This window comes from Marmota monax, unplaced genomic scaffold, assembly GCF_021218885.2.
Source record: "Marmota monax isolate L192 unplaced genomic scaffold, Marmota_monax_Labrador192_F-V1.1 WCK01_AAM20220418_F8-fsc00186, whole genome shotgun sequence".
Classification (NCBI taxonomy): domain Eukaryota; kingdom Metazoa; phylum Chordata; class Mammalia; order Rodentia; family Sciuridae; genus Marmota; species Marmota monax.
This window is the reverse complement of record NW_026694725.1, coordinates 2,109,662-2,123,650: the sequence shown is the minus strand read 5'-3', so window position 1 is coordinate 2,123,650 and position 13,989 is coordinate 2,109,662. Positions and strand designations below refer to the sequence as shown.

The 13,989-nt window shown below is 47.6% G+C and overlaps 1 protein-coding gene across 2 annotated transcripts; it reads right to left on the bottom strand.

Moving 5' to 3' along the window:
- On the bottom strand, nucleotides 1-13,963 carry Usp5 (ubiquitin specific peptidase 5). 2 transcript variants are annotated; one of them, XM_046424177.2, is made up of 20 exons: nucleotides 13,784-13,963; nucleotides 10,597-10,722; nucleotides 10,153-10,219; nucleotides 9,834-9,967; nucleotides 9,537-9,682; nucleotides 9,091-9,275; nucleotides 8,559-8,653; nucleotides 7,511-7,704; nucleotides 6,724-6,795; nucleotides 6,099-6,186; nucleotides 5,850-5,975; nucleotides 4,954-5,107; nucleotides 4,690-4,864; nucleotides 4,004-4,092; nucleotides 2,873-3,064; nucleotides 2,235-2,378; nucleotides 2,008-2,153; nucleotides 1,639-1,792; nucleotides 1,264-1,348; nucleotides 1-644 (listed from the first exon to the last, which is right to left on the bottom strand). In XM_046424177.2, exons 1-20 carry the CDS (start codon nucleotides 13,892-13,894, stop codon nucleotides 551-553), a joined length of 2,577 nt encoding a protein of 858 aa, XP_046280133.1. In that variant the 5' UTR covers nucleotides 13,895-13,963; the 3' UTR covers nucleotides 1-550. The 2 variants fall into 2 exon arrangements, with proteins under 2 accessions (XP_046280133.1, XP_046280134.1); XM_046424178.2 differs by having other exon boundaries at nucleotides 2,942-3,064; nucleotides 13,784-13,962.
- Nucleotides 13,964-13,989: the final 26 nt, after the last annotated feature.

The window sequence follows — 13,989 nt, the reverse complement described above, 5'->3', positions numbered from 1 at the left end:
TTTAGCCATTGTATTTTTATTCACATCGTGTATTTTGGCATTTTTCAGAGGACAGGGAAGAGACAGGGTGGGGGAAAGACTGAGGCAGGAGGGCAAGGGGGGGTCCCCATTTCCCTCATATCCCTCCTTGCCCAACCACACAGGAGAAAACACATAGGAGGGGAGGCACAGGTGCTCCCCTCCCCTAGAAGAGGATGCACAAAGCTACACCCACTCGCAGACACAAATAAGACCCCTCCCCTACACCAGGGGCTGGGCAGGATTACACAGAAGTAGAGTACTGTGGATTGAAGGGGCGGGGGAAGCCAACAGTCTCCTTACAGTCAGGTGGTCAGCCCCCTCCTGTCCCCTTCCCACTCTATCCCCAAAGTCTATCGAATGCCCCTCTGCTTTGCTTGGCCATTCTCCTATGGCCTCCAGCTTCTTCCCTGCTGCTGGGGACAAAAAGAAAAAGGGTACAGAGCAGGGGGCTGAAGTTATCCCTCAGCCCCTGTCCCTCATACCAGGTGGTTTGTCCCCTGCCTTCAGTGGTAAGGGGTGAGAGCAGGTTTTAGCTGGTCACTCTCTGGTAGAAGTAGATATAGCCCAGGTCCTTGGGTGGCTTCTCAGAGGCACACACTTTCTGATCATTGTAGATCACCCATCTGATGGGGTAGGAGAAGGGACACAATAGATGAACAAACCGGGCACTCCAAGTTGCATCAACTTCATCTCTCAGCCATGGCATCTGGAGGTAATCCTGGAGCAAGGCTCCCAACATTCTCTGACTGGATCTCCGTATCTATTGTCCAGCTGTTACTAGTTTGAAGGGAGCCTTCCCAATCTCATAACAAGGGTCATTTCCTCTATTTGGTATATTCAGCTCCTCTAGTCTCCTTTTAACCCCCACCCCAATTCCTATGAGGCAGGGGGTCAGAAAACTTTCTCTAAGCCAGGCAGTCAATATTTTTGGTTCTGCAGGTCACCTAATCTCTGATACAACCACTCAATTTTCCTGCTGCCATATGAAAATGGCCACAGGCAGTAATACATAAAAAAGCACATTAGCTATGTCTAGTTAAACTTCATTTATACAAGCAGGTGGCCTGATTTAGCCCATGGACTGCAGTTTGCTTATCTCTGACAAAAGACATTCTCTCCATCTCAGGTGTATTATGCCCCCTCAGGGAATCCTTTACCTCTCCCATATACATGCTAGGGATTTCCAGGTTATCCTTCCTCATTCCCATCACCACTTCTCCATTCACACTGCCAGCCCCTCACCTGCCTTCCTTCTTGATGTGGCAGACGTAGTGACCACACATGGTAGAGGTGCCCATGTGACTAATGAAGGCAAAAAGCTGATACTCTAAGGAAGAAGATAGAAGGCAGAAGAGAAATAGGACCGTGACCCTTGACAGTCCAAAGATATATATAACAGATCAAATTCAGGACAGGAGTTTTAGGGGATATGGGGTGTATCCTGGGCCAGAGTCTATCTCGGCCTCCTGGAATCCCACCCTCATAAATTTCTTTAATGGAAAGAAGCTTCTGACCCCTTGGATCTAAGGAAAGCAGAGCTGCCTTAGAATGAGGAACCTGGTATAGCAGAGTGGCTAGTTTCCACCAAGGTTTGTCCTGTTTCCTGGGAATACTCACTTCCAGGACCATCCCGGACTTTGGGTCCCACTGGCACAGACTCAGAGATGGAGTCAGCAGCTGAGCGGCCCTCCGAGATGTCCATGGCAGCTTCTGCATCCAGGTCATCAATGTGACTGAAGATCCAGTCCACAGCCCGTTCTAAACTGTTGTTCTTGGAGAGGAGGGAAGTGTTATTTTTCCTAAAAAGTTCTGGGGCAAGGATACCAACAGTGAGGGGAAGCCTTAGTTCCTACTTTGCAGCCACACAAGAGGGCACCCAGCCTTGGCTGCATTACACTTGTCCTTGGTCCTATTCGACAAGTATGAACTTCAATCCCACCACTTTGTCCACAGAGACTCCAAGTTTTTAGCTAGAACAGTCCATACCGTGGCCCGCAGAGCTTTCAGGGCCTGGTCCCTTGAGAAGCCCATAGAGACAATGGTGGTCACACAGTCCTCTGGTGGGGGATCAGCTGCTGCACTTGTGGAGCCAGGCCCACTGGAGCCAGGCAAGATGAGAGGGTTTGCAAAATCTGTGAATGTGAAGGGGTTGAAGTTTCTGGGGGAGGATGGAGGTCCTACCCTGCCACCCAACCATGTACCCACCGGTCTACCTGGATCATCCATGTGTGACATGACCCAGTTCATGGCGGCCTCAGCCCCACTATTGCCCGTGTAGTAGACAGCTTTGCGGCAGGCATCCATAGGAAAGCCCATTTCCACCAACTGTATGATAACCGATTCGTCCAACATGGGTGCTGCAGTGGGGAATGGTGGGCTCAGTAATCTGACTTCTTAGGCCACTGTTTCTATTTGCCCCTCTTCCCTCCCACACATCAGGCCCCTAGTGTTCTCCCAATCAATCATTCCATGTATTTTTCTTCCATGGACTGGTACCTGATCCCAAAACTAAAATGACTACACAATATAATGTGGGCCTGGTATCTCAAAGACTATTGATTTCCTGCCCATTCTCACAGAATGGGTACCATTTCTGGAGCATGATTTCACCACCCTACTAAAACCAAGGAGGTAACAAGAGCAGAAAAACAATCAGTGCTATTGCCATTCACAATGAATGAGGATGTGGCTGGGAGTGCTCCAGTCAGTTTCCATGTCCATCCAAAGAGGGCAGAAGAATTATGAAAGGGAGGACAGGAGAAACACAAAGGACAGGGCCAGGGGAGGCAGGCAGAGAAGCCCCCCAACAATCAGCAAGGTAGAGAGACAGGCAGGAAGAAGAGTCACTAACATGTTGGAGAGGAGAAGTGAGGGGAGCAGAAGGAGTCTTCGTCTTCGTTGCCATAGAAACCAAGGCTACCTTTGGGCTCATCCGGAGTGACCAGGGGTGGGGCAATGTCAGGCAGCTCCTCCTCTCCTGGCTGCAGCCCTGTACCCCTCAATTGGGAGATGTCTAGCTCCTCTGGCATCTCAATGGACACATCTACAATTAGAAGGGCAAGGAAAGGACCACCTCAGCAGCTCCTTGAGGCTCACTTGTAAAGGCACTTTGGAACTCGCAAACCCCTGCCCATATCCTGGAATTACTCTGAAATGAGGGACTGCTAAAAGCAGTACCAACTTTGGAATTGCAATGTAACATAAATACTAGTGAGTCCAGGAGTCGGGAGAGCTGGATTCTAGTCCTAGATCTACCACTGTGACTAGAGACAAGGCAGGGGCTCTGGCTTGTGAGACAAAATGACTGTACTGCTGTGGGTCTTAACTTCTTTATCTAAAAACTGAAGGTAAACCAGCAGTCTTCAAGTTATGGCAAGGGACCTGTAAGAGTCATGAGAATTAACTGTTTCAAGATTATCAAAATGAAAACATCTTATCAATTATAAGACCAAAACCAAAAAGAATCAATTTTTAGTTGTAAATCATAACTATGAAGTCAAAGATGTGTGTGTGTGTGTGTATGCACGCACAAGCGCAATACTAAGGATTACTCAGAGGTACTCTACTACTGAGCTATATACCCAACCCTTTTTATTTTTTAATTTTGAGACAGAATCTAAGTTGCCAAGGTTAGCCTCAAACTTGTTATTCTCCCACTTCAGCTTCCCCAAGTCAAGTTGCTGGGATTATAGGAGTGTACTACCAAATTACCATATTCAGCTAATTACTTTTTTTGTGTGTGTGCAGTGCTAGGAATGGAACCCAGGACCTTGAGCATGCTAGGCAAGTCCTCTACCACTGAGCTACACCCCCAGCCCCAAATTAGTCTTTTAATAGTTTTAGTCAGTACTTTTCAAACTAAATACATTTTGAAATATCTAAGATAATTTTTTCCCCATTGAGAAATACCAGTTTATATGTACTAAGGTCCTTTCTTTCTCTAGCATTTTCTCCTTCACCACCCTCATACCAGCCACCATACCCAGTTTCTTGGGCACCCAGTCTAAGCCGAAGGTGAACTTCTTGATCTGGATGACCAGGTAGTCAGGGAATGAGGCAAACCGTGTGGTCCTAAGGAAGAGAGAATATGATGGAACCCAGAGACCCCAGGGCTCTCCCCTCTTGAAACTCCTACCTTGGGGCTTGGCCTCTCCTGAATAGAGTCCCAGAAAATGTTCCACACTCCTCCTCCTCCCCTAGGCAGGCATCTGGTTCCAGCAACAAAGGAACTGTAGAAGCCAGAAGGAGGGCTGTTTTGTTGGCAAGTGCAGCAAAGGCCTGGGGGCTGAATCCCTGAGACTGAAGCATTCCTTTAATCTTAGGCTTGTGTCAGAGACCATTTGCTGGAAGTCCAAATTCTGCCCAGAGCTGATACTAAGTGCCTGTGCTCTGCCATAACAGAGGAAGGAAATACAGAGAGGCCACACCGGAAAAAGACTCTACTAAGAAAGAAGAGGGACTAGTGGTACAGGATGAGGTAACAGAGTTCATCACCCATGTCTATCCTTGTCAGGATCTACTGGTTCCCTCAGGAGGGATCACTAATTCCTCAGATTCAATCCTGAGATCCAACCATAAGGATTAAAAAATAGCCAAGAGGCAGATATATGTTTTTAGGAATTACTCTGCCACAGGCCTGCAGCCTAAGCCCAGGCTAAAAGGACTTACTTGACAGCTACTGACTTGGCCTGCAAGGCCGTGCTCCAGAAGTCATCCACCTGCTCAGGAGCCCCATAGGCCTCCAGGCAGGAGCTGAAGGGCACCTGAGCACGAACCAGTTCTGGCAATGGCACCTTCTCCTCTTCAGCTTGCCGCTTCTTCTCCTCATACTCTAGAAGCTCCTCTGGTGAAGAGAATCAGATAGTGGGTTCTTAGAGAATGCTGCCTCTTTACCTTCATCTATATTAAGGCCTAGCAGAACAAGCAACCCACCTTTGTTAAGGGCTGCATCCATGGGCACGGGCAGCTGCATGATGTAGTCAACTCGCTGGGTGTACTTAACCTTCTCTGTGGCCAGGCACTTGATCTTTTCCTCCACCAAGAAGCGGAACACTTCATTAGGATTTTCAGAGCTCCGGCAATTCCTCTATGAGAAAAAGGCAGGGTAGGGAGGTGTGGGGAGCCAAGGAACAGAACAACCTTGGTTAACTGGGAGAGGGAAATGGATGGAAGATGACTATTTGCGGGCATGGGGATGCAAAAGGAGAGTAAAAGCCTCCCTTAATTAAACATCTTCTTGACCCAATTCTGACCCCATCATAGCATTGTGGGACTGTATTGGAAGGTGCTTATATTTTTCTTTTTGTGGTACTAGGGACTGAACCTAGGGGCACTCTACTGCTAAGTTATGTCCCTACCCTTGTTTATTTTTGAGACAGAGTCTCACTAAGTTGCTGATGCTGGCCTTGAGATCTTCCTGCCTCAGCCTTGCTGCATTGCTGTGATTACAGGTGTGAGTCACAACTCCCAGCTAGGTGCTTATTCTGTCATTTTCTTTTCTTCTTTTTTGCAATGCTGGGGATTGAACCCAGCTAGGCAAGGACTCTACCACTGAGCAATATCTGTAGCCTGCTTGGGCCATTTTCTTTGGGTCTATCCTCAATTAGACTACAAGCCCATCAAGGGTAAGGATTATCACTTGTCTTGACTATTCTCCTTAGGAACAAACACTACTCATAGGGCAGGCTCAGTGCAAGATTGTCAGGTTACAGGGATAAGACTGGGTTGATGTGGACAAAGGAAAGGATGGGCAAGAGGGAGTGAGAGTGAACTGAAGGCAGAGTGAAGGAATGTGAAGTGTGGACCCTTTGCCATCTTTCAGCCCCTACCTCCACCATGTTGATAAGGTGAAGGAAAAATTCCTGGGCATCCTGCTGCCGATTGGTGGAGAACTCAGGGTGGCCCTTGCCAATGAGGGCCTTGAACATCCGAGGGGCAATGCCATCTTGAACTTCCTAGGAAGAGCCAGGACAGGGACTGAGCTGGGGCTGAGGCCTTCAAGTGGCCTTCTTTAGACATCTCCTAAACTTATTTCCCCCAAATTCCAGATCCTGAAAGTGATAAAATCCCAAACTTACCTTTTGTTCTGGCACCTGCTCCCCATCACCAGACTCTGGTGCTGGCTTGGAATACTCTCCCGAAAGAAGGCCATGGCCCAACTTGGCCCTGTGTTAATAGCCAAGGAAACCATTTAGCTTCAGTCAACTGGAGGTTCTCACAGCTATCTTTATCTTTTCCTCCCCAATTCAACCCTGCTCATGGACTTCCTTAGACAACTCTCAAAAATGTGGGGAAAAAAAAATGCATAGGAATCCAGCTCAAGGCAGACAACATGTTCAAAAGCAGTCACCCAAAACCTTTTACTATCTAGAGGCTCAACTGCTGCCCACCCTAGATGGTCACAGAAGAGAAAGAAGGCATATTGGCCAGGCATGGTGGTACATGCCTGTAATCCCAACAACTTGGGAAGCTAAGGCAGGATGATTTCAAGTTCAAAACCAACCTCAGTGACTTAGTAAGGCCTTAAGCAAATCAGCAAGACCCTGCCTCAAATAAATAAAAAAAAAGGCTGGGGGTGTGGCTTAGTGGTAAAGTACCCCTGAGTTTAAAGCCCAGTACTAAAAAATAAAAAAAGCAAGCAAGCAAGCAGGCACATAGGCTGAGACTCTCAAATGCCTTTATACGTAGGACCTGACTACATACACCTGGGTGCTGAAGTCCTGGGTAGGGTCTGTCGGGGCATTCTGGAAGATCTTCTCCAGCTTATCCACGTACCTAAGGGTCAAAGGAAGATAACTGGAGGGACATCTAACCCAAGCATTGAAGAAAAGGGAAGGGAACAATTTATCTATTAATTCTATGAACAGGCTCAACCCAAAGTGGGGAATTACTGTGGTTAATTCCCCAGCAACTTGTCCATTCTCCCTTTCTCAACTAAATCAGCATGAGTGTCCTCCAAGGTACTCTTCCCTGCCTCCTCCCTGAGATAAAGCCAGGGAAGGGAGAAGACAGCCTGGAATTAGGATAGAGTTTATATTCTATTGGACAGAACTTGTCAACACATTCTAAGCTCTCACATTCTGTTTCCCAATTAGATAGTAAACTTGTTTATGCTAAGAATCTGCCTTTCTTCTACATTAATGTCTTAAGCTCTCCTCTCTCCCCCCGAAGTACCACATGTCCATGTTAGGTGTTCATCTGATGTCACTGCCTAAAATAAAGATCACCTGCTAACCCTTCAGGCCATCAGAAGGCCACGAGGGCCCTGGGATTTGGTGTTCTACACTATCAGTAATGGATGTGTGTGTTGGGGCAGTTCTAAAACTTGCTCTCCTCACAGCACACCACCAATAGAAACTATTTAAGACTGAGATCAAATACACAGGTACTGAGGGCAGCTGAAGAAGAATATGCCCAGAGGTTAGTAACCAGGAGAAGAGTTGGGGATGTTAAGCAAACGGGTCAGTAGTGGGGAAAGGGAACCACTCACTTCCTCTGGAAGTCAGGGATGCTGAAGAGCACCTGGACCACTGAGTTGAGGTAGCAACTGTTACCCAGATTCCGGATGCCTGTGTAGCCGGGCCCAAAGAGGGGCTTAAGTGGCACACCTGACTCCTGGATCAGCTCCCATTCACCAATCCGCTGGTTCATATCTATCTCCAACTCAGTCATCGTCTTGTCCGTCTATATGGGAAGTGACACTTTAGACCAGATGAGAACTCAGCCCTGTATTTTTTTATACTGATCTCTCAGAGTTTAGGATGACACCCAGCTATAACCCAGAATTATTGGAATTATGGACTTCATCAGGGAGGCATGTTGAGTTATCAACCAATCCAAGTTTTGGAAGGCCACAGGTAACAATCCCTGGGGCTGTCATCAGACCTCTGCTTGAATGAGAGAATGAAATGAGTAAGACTCCTTCTATCTAAAATGGTTTTTCCATTCTAAAGTTACTCCTACTTGCCCTTCAGATTGTCATTTGAGGAGCACATCTTTAGGGAGAGGGAAATATCCCTTGATTCCCTAGACTATGCCAAGTTCCCTTGCTCTAAAGTATTGCAGTATACTACCCTCACTTCTCTTTCACAGTTTAATTATTCACTTATTTGTGTATGTAACTAATGCCTACCTTTCCTTCTGGAATATAAATCTATGAAAACTTAGACCACATTTGTATCATCATAGTGACTAGCACATAGTAACTACTCAGTAGCATTCACAGAATAACTAGATTGTAATGCATTCCATTGTTGTCATGTATTTTAAATAAATAAATAAATAAAAAACTAAATAATTCTAGAAGGTTCTTCAAGGGGCTAGGGATATAGCTCAGTGGTAAAGCACTTGCCTAGCATGTGCGAGGACCTGGACTCAATCCTCAGGACCAAAAAACAAAATAAATATATATATATATAGAAAGTTCTTCCAGGGAAGCCCACATATATGGGGACTGGGTTAACTGTGGAAGCTCTGTCCAAAACCCCCCTCAGCCTCAGGCAGAAATTAAAAGAATCAGAAGCTAATGAGGATCTCACCTTCTGCATCTTCAGCATGTCAATGCCGAAGTGGGACAGGTGCTCAGCCAGGCTGGGGTCCAGGACCATATCATCCTCATCGTATGAATACACATCTAGAACAGAAGACAGACATGGAGTTAGGGGATGTGGATGAGGGTAGCGTGGCCACCCACCCCATCTCCTTTCCAGAGGGGCCTTGGTCAGATAGAAGGACAGTCTGTAAGGGTCACCCTCTTGGCTCCCAAGAATATTAGTGAGGTCACAAGTCTTTTTGGGATAAGCTGTCAGGATGATGGAGTGAAACAGGGTGAGGATTGAAATTAAGTGTGATTCTGACTCTATTCCTGTAGCATAAGGTACTAGGATAAGTTTGGAAGAATAATCAATAAATAAAGACAGTTAACTTTAGGAAGCAGACTAGGATTTGTGAGGGAGTGTTGAAAATTTACAGTATTTTAATTTTTATAAAGAGAATGCATTTGTGCATTATTAATACCATACAAAATGAGTAACAATTGAAAAATTAAGTGTAGAAGGGGGAGAATAATACCAGCTCCATCAGGTGTGATGGTCCCCAGCTTGACAGCTAATGGGTAGCCTGTCTCCCTATAGTGCTCCACAGCATGGTTGTTGCCCCCACTGCCATCAAAGTAGCGTCGGCCACAGAGGATGGAGCCATCTGTCAGGTTGAGCCACAGGTTCTCTTTCATATCACACTTGGAGCACTTCCAGCCACTACCCAGGAAGAAGAAAGTTAGCTAAAATATGGGTCAGGGATACATGGGACTGGTAGGGAGAGAAGACTCTACAGGCTCCCTGTCAGTCCAAGAACCCACTCTTCTCCTTTGGATGTCTCCTGCTTTTTTTTTTCCACCGTCCCCCAAGTCTCCCTCCCTGTCCCACTCCCTAGCCTCTCTCCCACCAGATCCCCCAAAGGGTAGACTCTTTGCCCTTGCTCTGGGGGTTGTGCCCAGAGGTAGAGGGGCCAGGCCTCACCAGGGAGGGATCCGAGCAGGGTTGTCCAACTGCTTGAGGTTGAAGGCATGCTTAGATACCTGCCGAACTTCCCCATCCCAGGCCTGTACCTCCTGCTTTCGGGAGGCTGAGTCAGCTGAGAGTAGGGCCTCTACTGCACTGGTCACCTGGGTGAAGCAGAGGGTCAGACAATACCAAACCCCTGCCTGACATGCTGCTTTCCCACTTGGTCTTCAGCTTTGTCAGTGTTGCCCAAGCCACCACTACTCCAGCCCTTCTTGCCCTAGCATCTTTGGTGGGAAGGGAAGACATTCATACCCGATCTCTGACAATGTCAGGTAGCCCCCCCAACCCATCCCGGGCAATCTCCAGGTAATCTGGCAAAATGACAATCTTCACATCCTCGTCATATTCAAACTTCTCCTCGGTGAGGTCAAATCCGCCTTCAACACCTGGTGGGACAGGGAAAAAGAGGGAGAGTAGGGCAACCACTACAGGTCAATGCCCCTCCTTCAATACAGCACTTTACTTTGTCCCTTCCAGAGCTCTAGAGCCACTGTTCAGACCCAGGGCTTTCCTAGTACCACTGAGAGCATGAAAAACCAATTTGGGAGACTAGGACTGCAGTGGAGCTCACCAATAGCCAGCCGGGTAGGTTTCTTACGCGGTGGGTCACCAGTGCCTGCAGTAGTGTCCTCTTCTTTCTACAATGAAGGGCAAGGGCAGGATCAGCAATGAGCACCAGGGACAAAACAAATGGGGAAGATGGAGAGAATTTAGTGGTTAATCTCTGAATGGACTAAAGCTAAAAAACATCTGTGCTTTTTTTTTGTAAATATAAATGAACAGAATGCCTTTATTTTGTTTATTTTTATGTGGTGCTGAAGATCAAACCCAGTGCTTCATGCATGCTAGACAAGGTCCCTGCCACTGAGCTACAGCCCTAACCCATTTGTGCCAAGATTTAATGACATAAATAAAAGTAGGTGAAAGAGAGAAACTGAGGCCAACAGGGGGTCAGAATCAAACAGATTCAAAATGAGTACCCTATGGAAAGTGTCTTATCCTCGCCTGGGCTTACCGGGCGCCGGGTCCGACGGAGGTGTAGGTAGACGCGCTGGCCAGTCTTATTAAAATGTCTCTCCACATACTGTTTCCCAAAGCCCAGGAATGTGTTCATACAGATGTAGAGGCCACCCTCAGACTCCTGCAGGGCACGAGGCAAGGAAGGAAACACAAGGAGGATGAAGCCTGGCCAGGTGGGGAAACCAAGGACATGGAGTCAGAAAATGCTGGTTTCCAGAAAGGTTTCTATTTTCTTAATACTGTGGGGCCCTTGGCAACTTATTTAGCCTTTTAGGACTTTACGGGAGATGGCTGAGATTCTCCTCCATTTCCTTCTGTGACTGTGGTAACAGCCAACAAGGACACCAAGAAGCTGAGTAACATTTCTCAGGTACCATTGATCTTCCCCCCCCCCCCCGGCCTTTTTTTTTTTTTTTTTCTTTTTGGGTACTGGGGATTGAACTCAGGGGCACTCAACCACTGAGCCATATCCCATCCCCAGCCCTATTTTGTATTTTATTTAGAGACAGGTTTTCACTAAATTGCTTAGTGCCTCACTTTTTTGAGGCTGGCTTTGAATTCATGATCCTCCGGCCTCAGCCTCCCAAGCCACTGGGATTACAAGTGTGTGCCACTTTGCCCAGCTTCCCTCTTTTTTTTTTAAGTACCTTTATTTCATTTATTTATTTTTATTTTTTTATGTAGTGCTGAAGATCAAACCCAGTGCCTTCCATGTGCTAGGCAAGCACTCCACCACTGAGCTACAACCCTAGCCCCTCATCTGACCTCTTGCTCCCCCTTTGGGCTTTGGAGCCCAATAATCACACAGGATACCCTTCATCTCTTTCCTAGGGCCAAGAGTTCTAGAAAATAAATGGGGATCAAACAATGTAGGCTTCCAGGGCCAGGGATTATACTCAGAAGGAAAAGGGGTCCTTTTCTTGGGAAAGGAAAGATGTCAGATGCTGGGACACCACAACAAACTTTATCTGATCTCCATAACTTAGAAAACCTTTCAGACTGGAAAAGCAGAAATTCCAGCACAGAACAATACACCTGACCCTGAGTTTGCTAAGAGCCTAGACCTTTCCTTTCCCATACTGACTAGGAAAACTGAACACTGGTCCATACTGTTGAGTCCTTCCTTTCCTCTCCTGCTGAAGCCTGGCTCCAGGGAACCATGCCTTGTTTGAGATTCACAGCTAAACCTGAACCTGTCTAGTAAGGCCAGGAAGTCCAGCATTCTACAGCCACCAGCCCCCAACTCCTGCCCTCTGACCAATAAGATCCCCACTGAAATTCAACTTCCAACAACAAAGCCATCCCCTTCTGAGAACAATTTAGCAATACTTGCTGAAACAGCTAGAACACATACAACCCAAGAAGAACAAGAGAAGATAAGTGTCTACCCCTCAAAGCTGAGCAAGTCTACAAAGGCTTTTGTAAACAAGAGTGCTGGAGAAGGTGGGAAAGGGAACTGGAAAAAATCATGTCTTGTCTCAGTTACAAGTCTTTGAGCAACAGGCATCCTCTAGCTGAAATAAAATTTCTCTGCTCTGATATTAAAAAAAGGGCACTGTCTAAGTTTGTTCTTGGGCCCATCAATTGTTCTGTACCTCTTCCTACGATGCTATTACTGCAATGTTCATAAAACAAATAGAGCATCTCTAACAGGAAGGTCAGCTAAACCTTTTTATTATGATTTGAAGATAACCAAATATGCTAGAAGTTGGTTAGCAAACTAGGTCACACTGAAGATATTCTGACTTGGAATGAAAAAGGAAAAATATCAGAAAATTAGAAAAAAAAAACTTTTTTGTATTAAGCAAAGAAGTTACTAAGGAGAGAGAGAGAGAAAAGAGAGAATTAAGTATAAAGAGGGACCCACTGACTTCTACCATCTGCTGGTAATTAAGAAAAACCTTTCCCTCCTGGAAGGACAGTGGGAGCTCCTAAATGATTAAACTCTTCAGTTGGAAATAAAAGATGATGGTTTACCATGAATTGGGAACCCTGAAGCTCTGCTCCAAGCATCCTCTTTTACCTCTGCCAAACCCAGACTTCAGAGAAGCAGCACAATAGCTGGCCCGGATCAAAATCCAGCAACCAAGCAAACCACAAATCACAGTGATGGTCGTGAACTGGGCCTCACATCATGCTGCTATACTCAGCACTGGTGATGCATTAATGAAGCCTTTCCACTCTGACTTGCAGTTTTCAAGCCATGAGCTGGTCTGGCTGAACACCCTGGGCAGGGCCCAGCAGTGGCTTAAGGGGAGGGGTGGTGAGGGGGGCGGATCCCAACCAAGCTGCTGCCCTCTCTGTTCAGGCCTGGAGGCTAGTCTCAGGTTGACGGTGACAGAGGAAGGCAGAATGGCAGGAAGGGAGGTAACGGGTGGGATCTTGCAAAACGTGAAGCACAGTGTGGGTGGCAGCTTTGTCTAAGTAGACAAGGGTGGGAGAGGATGGGAAGGGGGCCCTAATATCCTCCAAGAAAGAAAGCATCCCTGTAGGAATACTTTAAAAGGGATTCTCTCAACTCCCTGTGATGGGCGGGGAGGGGGGAGGAGAGGGGGCTGCAGCCGTAGTTCACTTCAAAGGCTAAAGAACTAAAGCTTTCCTTTTCCTCTCTTCCCTACCACTAATGACCCACCTCCCCGCCCCCTATCCATATTAACCATGGTGGAGGCTAACTCCGTCTTCCTCAGAATCGGTTTTCTTCACAGCCCACTTCCAGACTATTAGCCGCTTCCAACTGCAGTCCCCACCTTCTCAACCCCAACCCCGGCCCAGAACATTGGGGAGTCGCCCCCAGCCCTCCGACGTGAAACTACAAAACCCGGAGAGCCGTGCGCGACAGGCAGGGCCAACTCCCAGGCTTTCGCAAGGGGCCGATGGAGGATGTAGTCCGACCATTGGGTTGCAACCCTGGCTTAGAACGACAACGAGGACAGTGAGCAACTACAATGCCCACAGTGCTCCACGAGACCCGAAGCGGGCGAGGCGAGCACGGCGGCTTCCGGGGGCGGTAGTCACAGGACAGACCCATCTAATGAAAAGCAACGGCAAAGAGGAGCGTGGGAGACTACAAATCCCAGGGTGCATCGCAGGGAGGCGGTAGCGCAAGCCTTGCAGGCCCCGGCAGAATGACCAGGGCGATGGAAGGAAGTCGTGTTCTCTGCGGGTATGGGGAATGGGCTTACCGGCGTGTCGAAGGAGAAGGCGCACTCGTCTTTGTGGACCCGGTCTCCAGCCTTGGGGACCCGGATAGTCGGTAACACTGACAGCAGCGCCTCCTCACTCAGCTCCGCCATGACACCGGCAGCAGCTCCTCCACACACCACGGCTCCCACCGTTCCCAGTCCCCCACCCCTGCTCTCCCGTCCAATGAGCACTACTCGTTAGGTGC

What these genes read in the sequence shown, in the direction of transcription:
- Usp5 (XM_046424177.2), bottom strand. Translation starts at nt 13,894, where the DNA reads ATGGCGGAGCTGAGTGAGGAGGCGCTGCTGTCAGTGTTACCGACTATC. An exon ending in ACATGCTGAAGATGCAGAAG is followed by an intron (nt 7,705 to 8,558) that starts GTGAGATCCTCA and finishes CTTCCCATATAG; the next exon opens with ACGGACAAGACGATGACTGA. An exon ending in CAGGACTTCAGCACCCAGGT is followed by an intron (nt 6,187 to 6,723) that starts GTATGTAGTCAG and finishes CTATTAACACAG; the next exon opens with GGCCAAGTTGGGCCATGGCC.